This window comes from Ornithodoros turicata, chromosome 1 (assembly GCF_037126465.1).
Source record: "Ornithodoros turicata isolate Travis chromosome 1, ASM3712646v1, whole genome shotgun sequence".
Lineage (NCBI taxonomy): Eukaryota > Metazoa > Arthropoda > Arachnida > Ixodida > Argasidae > Ornithodoros > Ornithodoros turicata.
The window spans coordinates 64,007,710-64,027,363 of NC_088201.1; the positions used below are offsets into that span (position 1 = coordinate 64,007,710).

Consider the following 19,654-nt stretch of genomic DNA (forward strand, 5'->3'; position numbering starts at 1 on the left):
ACCAGCTTCCAGTGAATGCATAACATCCCAATAAGGACTCCTACAAGTACAATAGAGATCACAACGGATGTCCCTGGAACATGAACCGCTACATCTATCAGTGTTTCATATAGACGCATTTTAGATTTCGATGGAACAAAACTTTCACATAGCTTCGACGTCCACAACATCAGCGAAGGCACGTCGCAGAGACATTCTTCGGATCATTTTGCGTTATCTGGGAGCGTGTTCCTTCTTTCTTATTCTCAAGGAATTCTCAGTATTATGTCACTTGGAAGGGAGAGGATCCTGAAGAGGAAGTGCTAATATACAAAGTGACCAGGTAAAGAAGTATACTTCCTGTGTGTTACTGGAGAGATTTTTAGCCAGTTTCATGTGTTTTTGTTCCATACGAACGTTCCCATAAAAAAGAATCAAAGGCAGCCTAACATGTTTCCTCCACAGCTTGTTTCTAAGGTCGGATAACCATCTGTCAAACGGGCGCCCGAAACTACTGCAGTGTTATGGGGAAAGGGAGAATGACAGACACGTGAACTCCCAGCTCGTGGTAGAGTCCGTAGCAGGCACTTTTGAGGCTTAATAAGAGCATTTTCATATGTGGATTATCTGTCATGGTAAAGGATTGTGATGAAAAAGACGCAAGGGTGGTGAACAGAACCAGACGGGATTCGACAGCGATTGGAGTCTGCCTGGCAACAGAACATCGTTCCTCAAGCCGGTTGCAGATCTTCACGGGCGACTTGCTTCTTCGGTTAGTGCATCCGTTAGTGCGCATCAGTTATAGGTTAGTGCGGCGCTTGCATTAGTGCATCGTCGCATCAACAGCTGGTCTGAGCTCCCGCTGTGCTGCCCCAGAATTCTTGAACGTCGCAATCCTTGGCTTCATGTTCGCAGTACTTGGCTTCCTGTACGCAGTCCCGGACTTGCACCGTCACGCGGCACTGCAGCGTCACATCTGGCTCTCCAAAGCTCTCAACCTGTCACTCGCATCTCTTCAATTAAAAAAGAGTAAAACCTTTCCTATGCCGTATCGCCTCTGTCTCGCTGCCTTTAAGCCATTATATATCGAGAATCATGTCGTCTTTCCTCAATGCGGGCACTGTAAGCATGTCTACCCTTGTGTACGTGTCCTCATAGGCCCCGAGTCATTACACTATCATCGACACCATAGAAAAAATTATTCACCGTGATACTTAGGCTTACCATAATATCAATCACAAGTCCTCCGACCTCTGTTGTGGTGTGATGTTGAAAATGTCAACTATTTCCACGTTCCTGTTTTTCAAGAACATTGTAACATTTCTCTGTCTCTTTCTATATTTGGGCACAAGAAACTCGGATTCCAAACAAATATTTTCATTCTCCTGTTTCTGTTTCTGAATATGCTTCATGCGGACCGCTCAAGCGACACAGTTGTCTGATATCTATGATTATACCCACCGTCCGATGCCACATAAGCAAGGCCAAGTAAACGGTCCGGAAAAACTCTGTACGTCCACACGTAGGCAAGGCAGAAGTTTCCGTGGTCGATCTTAGAGAACTCGCTCAGCATGTACGAAGCATCCAAGGAATTTGAGCAAAAGGGATTACTGTCTACCATTCTCCCTTCACAAGAATTGCTATCGTTGATCTGAAACAAGAGAGGTAACCATGTCACGAGGTAAATGGGTGGTTTTCAAGTTGAGAAGTGGCGCTAGGCATGCTGGGTCTTCGAACGTCCGGTTCGAAATTTCGCTCATTTGGAGCAAAGCAAAACTTTATAAACTGTGACTTAAACGACAGCCATGACGAGTTCGGAACGCCTGCCCCGTAAAGTAGTAGGGTACTTTAATAAATACTTCGCACGTACTTTTCTTATGACAAAGATATCGTGACACATCGTGCATGTTTCGGTTTCCTTTAGCGTGCACTTTGAAATCGCAATCTTTTGCTGCGCTAAATGTTCCGTTACAGTGCGGCCGATGTGACGCTTCAAATAATAAAGATAACAAGCAACATTTCAGATATGGCACAAGAAAATGTCCAAGCAGTATTTTACCCAGCCATCTTCTGCACTCTGAGGATAGCACGCACGTAATCGTTGCCTTCTAGCTTGGGACGAAGCTGTGACTTTAGTTATATTCTTTTCTTTTTACGACTGTCATCACAGCTACACACAATTTTACATGGTAAGCATGGGCGTACCGAGAGGGGGCAAGGGGGGCCGTGGCCCCCTCTGGAACTTCAAGGTCGCTTGGGGAAATGGTACGCTCTTTAGTCTTAGGTCGTAATGAGGTCAGATGTTATGATAGGAACCTCTGAACACCCACACAGTGCGCAACGTCCACCTCCAGAAAAAGATGTGGTGGGGGTGGGGGTTTGCACTCTCCCCCCCCTTGGAAAAAATCCTGGGAACGCCCATGATGGTAAGCACATAGCATGGCATTTGATGACAAGTGCCTACACCCCTTAGTTGATTTTCCTTTACGCTGATATTTTTTTAGCGGAGCAGGATCCATGGGTACGCGATCCATTTTGCGCTTCTTCCGCAGAATTAGTACAGATAAACGCTGAACATCCCCTTAACTTTACATTGAAATCACGCTGACGGTATACGACTCCAGCAGACTTTCGAACCGGAAGCGTAAATCCACGTGACATTGCAAATTCCCTTACGTCATTTCGAGTTTAACATTATTTCATCACGTAGTTTAACAGCTTGTTGCTTGTAAATCCAGCACAAGTTACACATGTGGCAGGGAACGCCAAAATATTTTGAAATTTGCAAGTACAATTGTATGGTAATTTCAGGCAGAATCATACTCGGAAAGCGGATTATGTTTCACTGTTTTATGACACATGATCTCATCCATCCTGCAGGAAATCCGTAGCTTCTTAGTTCGCACCCTGTGACCTTCGTCAAATTACGGCGCCATCAAACGCTACCGCGGCTTCGACACCACGCCATGCTACATGTTGCTGTGATGGGGGTTACTTTTGAGTGATTTTTTTTTTTTTTTTTGCAAATGAGGCGACTTTGCGATTTATTATCTGGACACCTACAAAACATACAACCTCAAAGATAGAGCAAACAGTAGATCAGCACATGGACAATAAGTGCGGAAACGCAGTGCTCGAAATGCTCAGTCTTGAACATTATTTTATTAAAAAACAACTATAAGATATGTTCAGCTATTTCCTCCACCAATGTACTTCCTAAGCAATAGGCTTCAATGTATATTGGTACGAAAAAAATGTGAGACGTCGACTGGACCATCCTGCCTGATTCTGCCTGAAATGACCCTGTAGTAAAACGGCTTGAGGCGACGTCTGGTGGGGAATAATCCCCAATTTGTGTAGCCATAGCCTAGAGTTGCCACCTGTCCGGATTTCACACAAACAGTTCGTAAATTCAAGGTTGTCCGGGTGAAGGTGTAATCCGGACATAAAATGTTGGGAAATTGGCCAAGTCGGAGTAACAACCTTACGACGAGTTTTTCGTTTGAGTAATCGTCGCCAACGACTGAGTGATAGCTAAAATGAGCAATCAGAGCTACGTTGAGCCTATGTGAAATATGGGTTAAAGCCTCCCTCTTAGCCTTTAACCCTTCCGTGGTGCTTTAATAGCCAAAAGACGTTCCCTATTGTCAAACAAGAATGACTCGGACACAAGAGATGTGACTTACATCGTTTAATCTTTGCCGCCAAAGCACACACACCCAACTATCCACACCGACCGTCCAAGCCCGATTGTCACAGTCCCGTTGTTTTCCCCCGCGTCCCTTCTCCTCCTGGGGTCCTCCCTTGACCTTGGGGACTTGCGGTCGCCCAAGGCCAATACGGAGTGCTAGCCTCCTACGAGGGTGCCATGGAGGACCCCACACCTCCCCCCACCTAAGGCCCGGTCTTGGGGTCCAGGAACTTGAGGAGATCTTCGTCCAGGGACGCAGGGCTCGGCGACGAGTCGACCACCATACGGCCTTGGCCCGTGGTCACAGGCACAACTGGGGGATCAACCGGCTGTGGCGCTAGGATGGGCGCTGTCCCTCTGGGGTCCGTCCCGGCGATGAGGTCCGGGCGGAAGGCCCGGAGGATTTCGACGGCGGCTGCGACGGCCAGGTCCGCGGTGACCGCAGCAGGTGCCACAGGCCCCTGAGGTGCGGGTGCTGCCGGCGTGGCGTCCGGGGTACCCTGCGTGGCTCCAGCGAGGGCAGCGACGGCGCTAGCGTGGCGGGGACCTCTGGCGTGTGTAGGCTGGTCGATCACGAGGCCCCCGCACGTGGTGCACAGACGCGCAGCCTCCTCGTCGCTGTAGACTGCGGCCGGCTCGCTGGGGTAGCGGTCTTGAAGAGTCATCCCCCGGAAGGTGGCAGCCACGCTGTCCGGGTCTGCACCCCTTAGTGGCCTGGGCTGGTGGCGCCACCGCGTGTGGGACACGAAGCTGGCCGTCGTGTCCCCAACCTGCGCCGTCCAAGTTGCTGCCGACCGGCGTTGAGGAGTAGCAGGCTGGACTGGTCGCTCCAGCACCCGTCGGTCCCATGCGCTGCCCCGTCTACTCCCCGAACGGGAGCGGGGGGCACCATCCTTTGGTCGTGGTCTGCTGCCAAGAAACCTGCAAGCAGTTGTGCGGAAGCACGGCACGGTTAACGAACGCGCAAATTGTATGCATGGGACCGCTGTCCCGCTTCTCGTGCTCCGCCGCGGGTGGAACAAACCGTCCTAGCACGCCGCCTCGAGTGTGAACTCCCCGAGTTCTGTTTCGGCTCTCTGGACACATCAGAGTCCCTCAGAGTCAGCCCCCTGATCGCGTTCATGGTAGCGCTTTAGATCACCAACATGAACGGGACCAGCCCCCTCCCCCATTTCCACACGGCGGATTCGATATGTCAGGCGGGATACCCGGGATACTACCCGAAATGGCCCCTCCCAACGCTGAGCCAACGATGCTGCAAAACCCATCGCAGCATTGCTCAGTGGATGCGTTCGCCTTAGGACCAAATCCCCGACTTCGTACGACAGGGCACGATGCCCCTTATCGTACTGAAGCGCCTGATCAGTGCAAGCGATGTCTAGGCTCTCTCTTGCGCAACTCACCGCGTCCGAGAGCCGACTACGCAACTCGCTCGCGTACTTCGACAGGCTACGAGCAATAGGCGTGGTCTGTCTCAGCACGTTCTCCATCGGAAAACTAATGTCTTTCTCGAAGTTCAGGTACGCAGGAGAAAACCCTGTCGACCTATTCACCGTCGTCCTTGTTGCAAAGCCCAACTCAGGTAGACGCTCATCCCAATCATTATGCTTGTCGGTTAATACCACCAACATGCTCTTAAGGTTGCGGTTCACCCTTTCCGTGATATTCGCCTGGGGATGATATGGAGTCGTTCTCTTGTGCCGGATCCCTAGGGCCGCACAGGAGTCGACGAACACCCTTCCTGTGAAGTAGGAAGCATTATCAGTAATCAGCTGGGACGGAAACCCGAACCGTGAGAATGTCTCAAGCAGCCGGTCCCATATCCGTTCCGACACCAGCTTCCTAAGCGGGAATAGCTCCACCCACTTAGAGAAATGATCAGTGACCACCAACAGGTACTGGTTCCCGCGTGGACTTCTCGGAAATGGTCCCATCACGTCACACGCTACGATATGCCAATGGTAGCTACTAACTACCGGTTGCAACATGCCAGGAGGCTTACCACCTCGAGGCTTTGCCTTCTGACATACCAGGCAGCTACGGGTAAAGCGCATAACATCCTGCCTCATACCCGGCCAAGTCACAACACGACATAACTTATGATAAGTCTTGCTGCCGCTGCCGTGACCCGCCAGAGCTGAGTCATGGAAGTACCGCATAAATACCTTTCGCAGTCTCCTTGGAACCACCACCTTGAAAGGGGAAACACTCTCGTCCTCCTCGTCTAAGCCGGGTACGTATCGCAGCAAGAGCCCGTCATCACTCAACAAGTATGAGTCCAGGCAGCCATCAAAATTCCTGTCAACGTTCCCGGTGTCAGCTGCACTATTGTCCGCCAGCTTTCCAGACACCCGTTGACATAACCCGTCTGATTTCTGCGCCTCTAAGAGCTCCTCCCTGCTTACGACCGTCCCCAAGCCAAGGAGTTACCCGCGGGATTCGAACCAATCGCCCCCACGAGATGTCCCCTCTCGGTCTGGCTTCTACAACCATTCCCGAGACTTACACACCTTAGCTGTGTTACCAGTCTCTCTTTCACCCTCCTCGCTTACCGCAAGAGAGTCTGCTCGGCCCCCATGTACGGACTGTACGACCGGGCCAGCATCATACTCATCTCTGGGCATAGATCTGCCCTCCCACTCGGATTCCTTCTGTGCGTCAGAACAGCGGGAACACAGTGGCGCACGAGACAATGCATCAGCCACCTTGTTCGTGCTACCTTTCAGGTACTGTACCTGATACGAATAACCCTGGAGCGCTAACGCCCAGCGTGCTAACCTGCCAGCCGGTTTCTTCAACCGCTGTAGCCATGCGAGTGCCTGGTGGTCCGTCTGAATGGTGAAAGTCGTCCCATCCAGATACATGTCCAACTTTTTCAATCCGAACATCACCGCCAAGCACTCCTTCTCCGTAACGGAATAATTCCCTTCCGCCGGGGCGAGTGTACGACTTGCAAAAGCGACAGGGCATAAGTCTCCCTCATGCTCTTGCAGTAACACTGCTCCAACCCCGTAATCACTCGCGTCCGTCTGCATCACGAACGGCTTGTTCATGTCCGGCAACCACAATCTAGCTGTATCCGCTATTGCTTGTGTTAAAGAGGAAAATGCCTCCTCCTGCCTATAGGACCCCAAGACCACTGCATATTCTTCCGCACCAGCTCGTAAAGTGGCTTAGCCAGAGTCGCACATCGCGGAATGAACTGGCGATAAAAGCCAACCATTCCTAAGAACCTCTGCAAGCTCTTGATGTCATGCGGACGAGGATAATCGATTATAGCTCTCAACTTTTCCTCGTTCGGACTCAGTGTGCCACGATCCACTACAAACCCTAGGAGATCCACCTTAGGGGATGCAATCTGAACCTTCCCCGGATTAATTGTCAACCCGGCGTCCCTCATTCTACTCAGAACAGTACGCAAGTGAATGAGGTGCTCCCTGAACGACCTAAAAAATACCACCACATCGTCCATGTAAGCCATGGCATAATTGAACTTCGCGTCACCCAGCACGACGTCCATTAGCCTCTGAAAACTAGCGGGCGAATTGGATAATCCAAACGGGAGCCTCGTAAATTCAAACAAGCCTCTATGACAAGTGAATGCCGTCTTTTGGACATCCTCCGCCACTACCGGTATCTGTAGGAAACCCCGACTACAGTCCAAGATCGTGAACACGCTGGCATTCCCCAGCGCGTACATGATTGACTCGATAGACGGAAACGGATATGCATCCCTCACCGTTAGGGCGTTCAGCTGGCGATAATCCACACACAGCCTTGCCGTCCCATCCTTTTTCGGAGCTAACACCACCGGAAAAGCCCAGGGGCTCTGCGACCGCCTAACCGCACCTGTCGCAACCATCTCCTCTAGCGCCGCGTCAAGAATCTCCCTCTTACGCGCGCTAAGAGGCCTCGGATTACACCTCCAGGGCCTCGACGTACCAGTATCAATCCGATGCTCTAAAACATCAGTCGTCCCTGGCCTCTCAGTGAACATCTCGGAAAACGGGAGCAAAACGTCAGCAAGCTTGGCGCGCTCTGCCCCTCCGCCCCCGAAAGATGCAACCAGCCTCTCGATTACCTGTGGCCCATTCCCCACAGTGAGCGCAGCCTCTCCGCTGTTCGGCTCATACGATTGGGTGCCCACGCGACTGGTTAAGTTACCAGCCGGCGGCGGAACCGCGAAAGGAATCAATGGACTCAATGGACCGCCGCACCGATACCCATTCGCTTTTAAATCGAGAATTAGTCCGTCTCGAACAATGAAATCCCGCCCCAAAATAATTGGAGTGGACAAACCCGACAGATAAACAAACCGCTGTCGGCATCGCCTTCCGCTGAAGCACAATGAAAGTCTCACAGCGCCTCCAGCATTCGTCACACCCGAAGCTAACCGCATGGGAATGTTGACCTTCCTGACGCGAACATTTCGTCCGCGGCAATCTGCGTATACGGCGTCTCCGATTAGCGACAGCGTGGCGCCGGTATCCACCAAGCCCATGTACTCTTTACCAGCTATCGTTACGCTTATGTACGGCGCAGAAACGGGGACGGATCCCTGTACTCTGCAAGCTAATGGGGCCAACGCTAACCCGTCCTCGGCAAAATCTTGCGGCGAGGTACGAGACATACACCCCAAGCTTTCACCTGTCGCCGACGACGTATCAGGGCTAACCCCAACTCCCGCCGCCGGCTCTACTTGTTTCCCTGCGCTAAGCGAGAACTCCGCTGGCGGTGGGGACAGTTGCGCTTGTAATGACCCAACTCATTACACCCATAACACCTGGGCTGCGCGCGCCCGTGGTCCGCCGGTGGCAATCTGCTACTGGGGACTTCCCTAACCGACTGTGTCTGCCGACTCTGTACCCTCCGGGCAGGGAGACAATTCCTCTCCCCACGCGGACCGTCGTGAGAGTTTCCACAAAATCCCGCACGACGCCTCTGCTCGAAGGAAAAGGGATCCAGCGCCCGAGGCCCCCAAAACGAAATCGTTCGCTCTCCCTCCCGTACGCCCGGCATCCGCCAACATGGATGCCACCTCCCTTCCCCTCGGAGCAGAATCCCGTACTCCACCCCACGCACATCCCGGTTCAACCAACTCATCGGGTCGCGGCGGTGGAAGGTACTGCAACTCAGACAAAAGATCTGCCTGAATTACACGAGCCTCTCGTGCAAGCACATCGAGAGAGTCAAACGTCCTTCCCCGGAGATAAGGGCGAAAACTAGGGTGGCTCTGCCGTATGACACGAGAGACATTTTCCTGCTCACTAGCCCCGGGGTCGGCCCTACTATAGAGCTCCTGAATCGCTCTCACGAACTCTATTAGGCATTCATCGGCATGCTGCGTACGACGAACTAATTCCTCGCGCACCCGCATCGCGTAATCGGGGGGCAAAAACTCCTCCTCGAATCGCTGCCTGAAGTCTGCCATCGAACTGAACGGCTTCTGCAGCCTTCTCCAGCGCGCGGCATCCCCCACCAGTGCTACCGGCACTACCTGCCTTAACACTGTATCATCGGGCGCTTTGGACGCTGTCTGATAGGTCTCCAGTTCCAACAGGAAGTCTGTGACCGACTCCCCGTCAGAATAGCCCGAGTATGTAGGGACAGCCATACTCGGATGGAGCCTCGGGGGAAAAGAGGAATGCGAGGTCGTTTGCACCACATTCATCTGTTGTGTCAGCGCGGCAACAAGGTTTGTCACCTGCAGCAAGACGTTAGCGGTATCTGCCGCCATCGTCTGGGGAGGAAGGGGCTGCGATTTTCAACAGCTTCCGCGCTAGTTCCGGCGATGGCGCCGTCCCTGCTTTGTTCTCCCGCGACCTCGGGGTCAACCCGATTATCGCCTGCCGCTGCATCGTCACGGTCACCGGTGGACCGTGTAAATACCATCTCGCAAGTGATTAACACCCGCGAACCCCCAAAATCCTATCAGGGCCCCCAAAAGGTGCGATCGGAGCCACTCCTGGATGACAAACAAAGGAACGGCCAAAACGTTGGGCGCCAAATATGGGCAATATGGGCTAAAGCCTCCCTCTTAGCCTTTAACCCTTCCGTGGGTGCTTTAATAGCCAAAAGCCGTTCCCTATTGTCAAACAAAATGACTCGGACACAAGAGATGTGACTTACATCGTTTAATCTTTGCCGCCAAAGCACACACACCCAACTATCCACACCGACCGTCCAAGCCCGATTGTCACGGTCCCGTTGTTTTCCCCCGCGTCCCTTCTCCTCCTGTGGTCCTCCCTTGACCTTGGGGACTTGCGGTCGCCCAAGGCCAATACGGAGTGCTAGCCCCCTACGAGGGTGCCATGGAGGAGCCCACAAGCCACATGAAAATACTCTATACGCAGCGCTCAAGAATTTGACACGGTCCTTCACAATCTACTTCATCCGATCCAGCACAGGGCAAAAGATGGATGGAAGCGTGGCAGGGCCCAACAGTAACAGCTCCCCATAGAACCCATAGTTTGATATAGTTCACACAGCACTGGGCACAACGCAAATGAAATTGACTGGACCAATGAAATTGCTACGTTATACTTTTCAGCCGACCAGTCAGGGACCTTCCTACTTTTCCCTCATTTGAGCATGACCTGGCTACCATAGACTTCGACTGGTTTTCCGCCTGACGCCCAGTTATTTGTACAGTCTGAAATAGCTAAAGCAACAGTAGAAATGGTATGATGAATGATGACCTTATGATGTTCGCCAGCCGGAGTCCCCGACGATGATAAACCTGGAGGAGTCGTTGACGATCTCTTCCCAATCGTCGTTCCCGGGTCCGGTTGATACTGGACCTGTTACCTGTCTTCACTGCACTGGAGCCGAGACTGAAGTTCCCGTGATGTATGAGGGATTTATTTACAACTTATATTTACAAGAGTCGAATATAACACATGACGGAGGAAAAGTCGAGTCCTGACTTTCCGACTCCGCTGTCCAGCTCAGATCTTCCTTCTCACCCTCTGACTCCCCTTAAAAGGGTGACAACTTGGGCCACAACCTTAACTGGGATGGCCAATCGGGCAGCCCTGGTTCAAACTTCATCAGCCCCTGGTTGGACTGGTTTAAATTTTGACAGCAGCAGTTCCTCGGAATTCTCCGCCCCTCATTCTCAATTTACGAGTAACGGTCTCGGCTGTCAAGTCGTGCACATCGTAGTTTTGAGCAGTGCAAGACGCGGGAGCCTCTTCCCTGATTTAGTGTCGGGGAAAACAATTGTCCCCTGTCGCCCCCGCTGCAGCTGCGTAGCCTCCGTGGTAGCCAGCAAGTGGCGTCCACCCTGAGCTTTCTAACGACCTCTACACCTCCTTCCCAAAGTCCATTGTTCGACTCTGCGGTCGACAATGGTCACACGAAGAATTTGGTCGTTAGTGAAGAGTTCTTCATCACAACATTTGACAGGCCCGTCGCGGCCACAAAAATGGTCCCTCAACGTTTGAACACCTAGCCGTCAACCGACGATGCAACGTCCAATGGTGATCACTGCTTCACTGACTGTGGCACACACGTTCCGTGCAAAAGTTTCCATGCGGTCCCCACGGTTAAAACAATTCAAAAGAGCACTTTTAGAGTCACACATAGTCAGGCGATACCTTCCCCCGTTCGCCTCAAGGACACCGCCACATGTTCTGTACCGCGCTTAACTGGGTCCTTCGCTATGACTCCCCTGCTCCCAACCCGCGTTTTCCAGACGCGACAATGCGTCCGCGTTGCCGTGGGCCCTGCCCTTGCGGTATTTGACCGTTAAGCGGTATCTCTGCAGAGCCAACGCCCACCTCATAAGCTTCGCGCTATGAGGCGTGCTTTCCGTGAGGTACGAGAGTGGATTGTGGTCCGATACCACGAATACCTCCGCCCCGTACAACCAGTTGTCATACCGCCCGAGGCCCCATATGATCGCAAATGCTTCCTTTTCTATTGTCGCCCAGCGTTGTTGGGTTGGCGAGAGCTTGTGACTGGCAAACGAGATCGGGACCTCCCTGCCCTCCGAGATTTGTGATAAGCATGCCCCGACGGCATAATCGGAGGCATCCGTGTACAGCCAGTACGGCTTAGACGGGTCTGGTGTTGCCGACAACACTGGTGTTGTCGGGTCTGGTGTTGTCTGGTGTTGGTGTCGGCCCACAGGTGCGGCCGATGACAATGCGTCTTTTAGATTTTCGAACGCCTTTTCGGCCTCGTTTGCCCACGGAACCACATTTGAGACCCTTTTTCCGGTCAGCGCTGTCAGCGGTAAGGCCAATTCCGCGTAATTGGGTATGTATTCTCGGTAATACCCGAAGAGCCCCAAGGCGCTACGCACGTCCCTTTTGGTCTTAGGCCTCTTTAGACCGCTGATGGCTGCCAGCTTCTCCGGATCTGGCGCATGGCGTCCGGATCCGATTATATGTCCAAGGTAGGGAATCGATCCCCGTGCTACGTGGCACTTCTCGGCGGCTATCGTTAGTCCCGCCTTCCGCAGTGCACCGAACACTGCTCCTAGATGTTTGAGGTGGTCGCCCCACGTTTGCGAGAATATCGCTATATCGTCGAGATAGGCGGCGGCATATTCTCCGTGGTCGCGCAGTAGTGCGTTTACAATGCGTTGGAAACTCGCGGCGGCATTCTTTAAACCGAATGGCATAACCCGCCACGCGAACTGTCCCTCATGCGTCACGAAGGCAGACAATGATTGCGATTCCTTGGCCAGTGGTACTTGCCAATACCCACGGCGCATGTCTACGGTGGTAATGTAGCTCGCCCGTCCCACACGCATGATTAGTTCTTGCGGCAGAGCCGTCGGGAACGCGTCCTCCCGCGTGACTGCGTTTAATGCTCGGTAGTCAACGCACATTCGAACGCTACCGTCCTTCTTGGACACGCATACAACCGGGTGAGCGTGATCGCTCTCCACGGGGTAGACTAGACCCTGCGCGACCAGCTCTTGTACCTGGCGGCTTACCTCACTTTTCAAGGTTTCGGGAATGCGGTACCTGTGTGGTTTCCTGGGTGTTACACCTTCCCTCAAGCTTATGCGGTGTTGTCCCACCTTAGCGATTCCCATATAGTTTTGGAATAGGTCGCTGAACTCCGAGAACATGGCTCCAATAGCTGCTTGTTGTTCTCCCGCCAAGTGATCAACCTTTATGGTCCCTAGGGTATCGCCTGCGGTATTCGAACGCGTTGATACGCGAGGTGCGTAACTGATCTCTCCGAACTCGTCGTCCGCCTCGAACACCACCCCGACCTGATTCACTCTAGCGTGGTATCCCCTTAACCGATTCGCATGCACCGTCCTGCGTTTCCCTTCCGCGTCTTCTATGACGTATGTGTGCTGTCTTTCCTTTGCCACCACCGTGTGCGGACCACTCCACCTTGGGTGTAACTTACTGGGTGGGTCAGAATCGTGCAGCAAGACCTGCGTCCCGACCGCGAACTCCTTCGCTTTCGCCTGTCTGTTGTAATAGCCTGCGTAAATGTCCTGTTGATTTTCACCCGTCACGCGCGCAATTTCAGCGGCTCGGTGAAGCTCTTCCCTGAGCTTCCGCAAGTATTCACTTGGGGATTCGCGCAAAGTGTCAGGCAGATCGACCTCCCCGGTCCATGTATTCTTCAGGATAGCCAAGGGACCCGTCGGTGTGCGACCGTATAGCATCTCGAAGGGCGATATGCCAATAGTGTCATGCGGGACTTCCCTGTATGCCCACAGTAAATAGGGTATGAATCTGTCCCAACCCCTCTGCTCCCCCTGGATGATGTGATGCAGCATATTTTTGAACACCCGGTGTTGTGAAATATGCGGTACTGTTTGGTTGGGTTTTTGGTTTCGGTTTGGGTTTGGCTACAAGGACGATGTAGCGCGCTATAGTAGCGCGTGTTACTGGCGGTCTCGAGCATTCTTTTGGAATAAACGGTCTGTACAAGTACGTCCGCCTCCCGCTCCGAATTCCTGGGCCTACGAGTTCCTCAACACAAATCTTGGTGCCGAAACCCGGGAACTTACAACGACGGAGGTGGACTAGACAGCAGCTGGGATGGACCGTGTGAAGCAGAAACGCGGTGTTCTACGCGCGGCGATCACGAAGCTCATCAACGAAATTGACCTACTGCTGCAGACAACGGCCCCAGCCGCCGACGTGCTGTCCACAAAGCTGGACATCTTGAAGTCCAAGGAAGAAATGTTGCAGACTCTAGACCAGAGCATAGAGGAGTCCGTGCCGGAGGAGGCCTTCGAACAGGAAGTCCAAGGCGTTCTCTCTTATGAGGAGAAGATATGCACTGCGAAGTCCCAGATCACTCAGAAACTGAGAACGTACGACAGACAGCTACCGCGGACAGACTCGTCTCCCTCCAGAGTTCCACACGTACAGCCGACGCAGAACGCTGCCGCCTGTAGGGTGAGACTGCCGAAGATCGAAATTTCGAAGTTCAGCGGAGACTTAGCCGAGTGGACGACGTTCTGGGATCAGTTTCAGTCCAGCATCCACACAAACGAATCTCTGCACAAAGTCGACAAATTCAGGTACCTGCAGAGCTATCTTACGGGCAAGGCTGCAGCAGCTATCAGTGGACTCTCACTTACGAATGAAAACTACGACACTGCAATAGATCTCTTGAAGCAACGCTTCAATCAACGACACCTGATCGTCGAGGAGCATCTAAACCGCTTACTGCATCTTCCACCTGTGGTTGACGCAGGGAAGTTCGTACGGCTACGTGAGCTATACGACGAGGTCCAAGTGAGGGTACGAAGTCTACAAGCTCTGGATGTCGACACAAAAGAGTATGGGATCATGCTGATGAGCGTCTTACGCAAGGCTGTGCCAAGAGAGGTCACCCTGGAGTACAATCGCAAACACAAAGGAGCTCCTAGCGAAGGTAGGACCGAAGTAGAGGACTTTATGGACTTCCTGAAAGTCGAAGTGGAAAGCAGAGAGAAGGACACGTTGCTCCCAGACATGCAGAGGAATCACGCTACGAATCTTAACGAACCGCACTCCAGAACTGCACCAAGAGATGGTAGGCGGCTGTTCGAACGACAAACGACAGGTGCACTCACTACAGGAGTGACGCCACAGCAGCTAGAATGTCTGCTGTGCAAGGCAGCAGACCACGGCATAGAAAACTGCCGCAGCAATCTTTCGGTGGGTGACAAGAAAGCCCTACTTAGTCGGGAGGGCCGTTGCTTCAAATGCGGCAAAAAATATCACAGGTCACGTGATTGTCGAACTGCTCCACGCTTAAGATGCGCAACCTGTGGCGGACATCATTTCACGATACTGTGTGATCGTCCAGGAAATTATAGAGCAGCGGAAGACCCCAACCCTGCACGCCTCGGGGTCATGGCTTCGTCTGCGCTGTCGACATCCGACGCAGCTGCGGCCACTGGGCCTGTTCTTCTCCAAACTGCTCGCATTTGGGCGGAAACAGATAGGAAGAGACAATTTGTACGAGCCATGCTGGATGGAGGCAGTCAACGGACGTTCATAAAGGAGTCACTGTCTCACGAACTTCAATGCGAACCCGTCGGGGAAGAAGCTCTGTCCATATTCTCTTTCGGTAGTACTCCGCTCAAAAAGACGTGTCGTCGTGTGAAGGTCTGGCTTCGCAGCCAATACAGGCGCCAGGACACATGCGTCGAAGCGTTGGAAACGCCCGAGATCTCAGCTAACCTTATGCCTTCTCCTGACGCCAACGTTACGAGAGTACTGAACGAGAAAGGTATGGAAGTAGCCGACGCCGCGGTATTCGGCACAACCTGTAAGCCCGAAGTCCAGATACTGATTGGTTCGGACTATTACTGGGCGGTCGTGACGGGCGAATCCCAACGTATTTCGGAGAAGCTCTTTGCCGTCAACACTATATTCGGTTGGACAGTTCAAGGGCCTACTACGTCATCGTCTTCCTGCTTCAACACCGATGTAGGGGTGTTACGGGTTACGGTGGAAAGCACCGAAAACGAAGCATCTGTAGAACTTCAGCGATTTTGGGATCTTGAACACATCGGAATCAAGCCAAACGAGGTCGAACACGATAGCCTTTGGAAGAACGAAGTACTGGCCCAGTTTCGTAGCAGTATTGAGAAGAAAGACAGGAGGTACGAAGTGTCACTACCGTGGACGGACAAGAAAGAGGAACTTCTTCCAAATCTTCAAGCAGCACGAACAAGGCTGCAATCATTAACGAGACGTCTCATGAAGGATCGTGTACTCATGGAAGAGTACGATGCAGCCATTCGTCTCTATGAACAAAACGGTCATGCCGAAAAGGTGCCGACTGGGGAGTCGGATAACGTAGTCTACTATATGCCACATAGAGCGATCATCAAAAGAGAAAGAGAAACCACCAAAATAAGAATTGTGTTCGACGCCTCGTCCAGCTCTTCAAACGACCCATCACTGAACGACGTCCTTCACGCTGGTCCGAACCTCAACCCTGACATTCTTCACGTGATGATTAAGTTCCGCGCCAACACAATTGCTTTAACTGCCGACGTTGAGAAGGCGTTTTTGCAGATTGCACTAGCCGAGAGCGACCGAGATGCGCTAAGGTATCTCTGGTATGTTACAACACCAAGGATGGGCCAACCATTGCCAGAAATTGAGGCCCTAAGGATGACACGGGTACCGTTCGGAGCTACTTCTAGCCCGTTCCTTCTAGCAGCGACTTTGCGACACCACTGTCGTGAGATGTCCGACATCTTCCCATCCACGTGCAAAATTCTTGGTGAAAGTTTCTACGTCGATGATTTGGTGACCAGCGTAAACACACTTCAAGAGGCGAGACAGCTTTGCGAGGAATCCGTGGCGATCGTTGAACACTGTGGCATGAAACTTCGAAAGTGGGCAACCAATGACCATCAATTGAGGGAGGCACTTCGACAACAGGGCGACGACTGTCTATCACAGCAGCTCGAGAGCAAAGTTTTAGGCGTCATCTGGGACACCAGGACAGACCAACTACGTGTCGCGCTACGTTCCATCATGGACTTCTTAATCACGGCTGATGACACAAAGCGCAGCTTACTCCAAGCGACTGCAAGGGTGTTCGATCCTCTCGGATTTCTTGCGCCCTTCGTTATCCGAGCAAAGATAATGTTCCAACGTGTTTGGCAGAGAGAACTGAACTGGGACGATGACCTCCCGACTGACGTACTTGAGGACTGGCAGAGGTGGCGAAAAGAACTCCACCAGGCCAAAGAAATTGCCATTCCGAGAGCCTTGAAAGGAACAGAAGAAATTCACCACCAAACACTCCACGTGTTCTGCGACGCTAGCTTGCTAGCATACGGTGCCGTCGTATACCTCAGGACAGAATACAGAAACGGAGCATGTACGGTTCACCTCATCCTAGCTAAGGCTCGGGTAGCTCCTTTGAAGCGCATCTCGCTTCCCCGCCTAGAGCTACTTGGAACCTTACTAGGAGCTCGACTCTGCGACTACGTAGCGGCGTGTTTTCCCGACAGACATGGAGCCATACTATGGTCGGATTCGATGATCGCCCTCAGCTGGATACGTGGTGACGCTCAGCGTTACAAACCCTTTGTGGCTAATAGGATATCCGAGATACAGAGTTCAAGAAGCATATCTGGCTGGCGACACTGTCCAGGGGAACAGAACCCAGCAGACCTCCTGACCCGCGGCAGTTCGATTGACTCGTTACACTCGCGCACTCACTGGTGGGAAGGACCACAATGGTTAAAGGAATCAGAGGAACAGTGGCCAAGTGCAAACACAGGCGTGGGGAAGGATATTAGTGAAGAAGTAAGAGCGACGCACGTTTTGCTTCTACCATCGCCGCCAGCGGAGCCGATCCTCCAACTTACCAACTGCTCTTCTTTAGACAACGTCGTCAGAACAACGGCGTGGATATACCGATTCCTGCACAACTCAAGACGAGATGAACCCGCAACAGGTCCACTTTCTACATGTGAGATCCGACGCGCAGAAAACTACTGGATAAGACAAGTACAAGCGGAATCGTTTTCGGAGGAACTTGAAGCTGTCAAATCATCATGGCATCTAAAGGTCACATCGAAACTAAGAGATTTGCATCCTTACTTGGACAAAGATGGAATTCTACGCATAACGGGACGTCTACAACGGGGAGAAGAAAGCGAAGAAGTAAAGCACCCGATTGTCTTACGCAAAGATCATCGTTTCACTCAACTTCTTATCGTAAGAGCGCATCGACGTTTGCTCCATTCGGGTGTCCGCGACACGTTAGTCGAGCTAAGGGAGCTCTACTGGATTATCCAAGCACGTCAAGCAGTTAGGAAGGAGCTGTACAAATGCCACCGCTGTAGACGTCAAAGAGCGCGGCCTGCCTTTCTAGAGACAGCACCACTTCCACCGGATCGTATAACAAGAGCCGAACCCTTTGAGGTGACTGGAGTAGATTTTGCGGGGCCGCTCTTTTACAAAGCTCCAGACGTCAACTCAAAGAAATGCTACATAGCTTTGTTCACGTGTGCGGTGACGCGAGCCGTGCACCTGGAACTTGTAGACGACTTGACAACCCAAAGGTTCCTAATGGCATTTCGTCGTTTTGTGTCCAGAAGAGGACTGTGTAAAGTCATTTATTCCGACAATGCGCTAACCTTCAAGCGAGCATCCAAGGATCTGAACAGCCTCTGGAAGAGCGTACGCCACCCCGACGTACTCGACTACCTCTCTCAAAGCCGCATCCAGTGGAAATTTATCGTCGAGAGAGCAGCATGGTGGGGCGGCTTTTGGGAGAGGTTGGTGCGGACGGTAAAAGATGTTCTGCGGAGATCGTTAGCGAAGGCTCTACTACGACACGATGAACTCGTCACAGTTCTGACAGAGGTCGAAGCCATTATCAATTCACGCCCTCTCACCAGTGTCTGCGACTCAGCTGAGGATCTGTCTGTTCTTACCCCCTCTCACTTCCTCATCGGACGGAGACTGACGGCGCTGCCAGCAGGCACAGCTACCCCCACAACGTCGGACAGCAACACCCTCATCAAGAGTTACCGATATCGTGAGCAGCTGCTGAATTCCTTCTGGAACAGATGGCGAAAGGACTACCTGTTGCAACTTCGGTCCAATCACATTGTTAAAAGCGGAGTCGGAGCGACATTGAAGCCTGGGGACCTTGTCCTCCTTGTGCAGGAGCGCTTGCCGCGACACTTGTGGCAGGTATGCCGCGTGAACTCTGTTATACCCGGAGCGGATCGGAGAGTGCGGGTGTGCATCGTTCGGCTGCCTAGCGGCGCACTGTTACGTCGACCAGTGCAACTCCTTTGCCCACTAGAGATTGTATAAATTAGCTGCTGCTCACAAGCGGGGGGGGGGGGAGGATGTTGTGAAATATGCGGTACTGTTTGGTTGGGTTTTTGGTTTCGGTTTGGGTTTGGCTACAAGGACGATGTAGCGCGCTATAGTAGCGCGTGTTACTGGCGGTCTCGAGCATTCTTTTGGAATAAACGGTCTGTACAAGTACGTCCGCCTCCCGCTCCGAATTCCTGGGCCTACGAGTTCCTCAACACCCGGTTCCATCTTTCAACAGAACCGTTGCTTTCCGGGTGATCAGGGGTCGAAAACCTCGGTGTGCACCCAACTCGTTTAAGGAGTTCCTGTGTGAGAGCGGCTGTAAAGTTAGTCCCCTGGTCGCTGCATATTTCTTCCGGGACCCCTGTTCGACTGAACACTTCCAGAAGCGCCTCACACGTTGCTTTCGCAGTGAGCGATCTTAAACAAATTACTTCTGGCCACCTAGTGTGTAGGTCTACTACACAAATCGCGTAGCGGTGCCCACGAGATAACGGCGGCTCGATCGGACCGATGACGTCAACGTTCACACGCTGAAACGGCCGCTCGGGTCGCGTCAATGGAGTTATAGGTACGCGATCGTTTCTCCGCCTGACGGATCTCAGCTGGCAACCGTGGCACGACGTACAATGTCTTTTGACATCTGCCTCTATGCCGGGCCAGTAAAAGCTATACTTGATGCGTGCCATTGTTTTCTTGAGCCCAA

At 52.5% G+C, this 19,654-nt stretch overlaps 1 protein-coding gene across 2 annotated transcripts in view; it reads right to left on the minus strand.

The window, feature by feature from the left end:
• Positions 1–19,654, minus strand: part of LOC135378318 (disintegrin and metalloproteinase domain-containing protein 10-like) — a 128,299-nt gene that overhangs the window by 62,535 nt on the left and 46,110 nt on the right. For both annotated transcript variants that reach the window (XM_064611321.1, XM_064611320.1), the window contains one exon: positions 1,441–1,630. In XM_064611321.1, the coding sequence (XP_064467391.1) occupies positions 1,441–1,630 (190 nt within the window). The remainder of the gene's footprint in view (positions 1–1,440; positions 1,631–19,654) is intronic.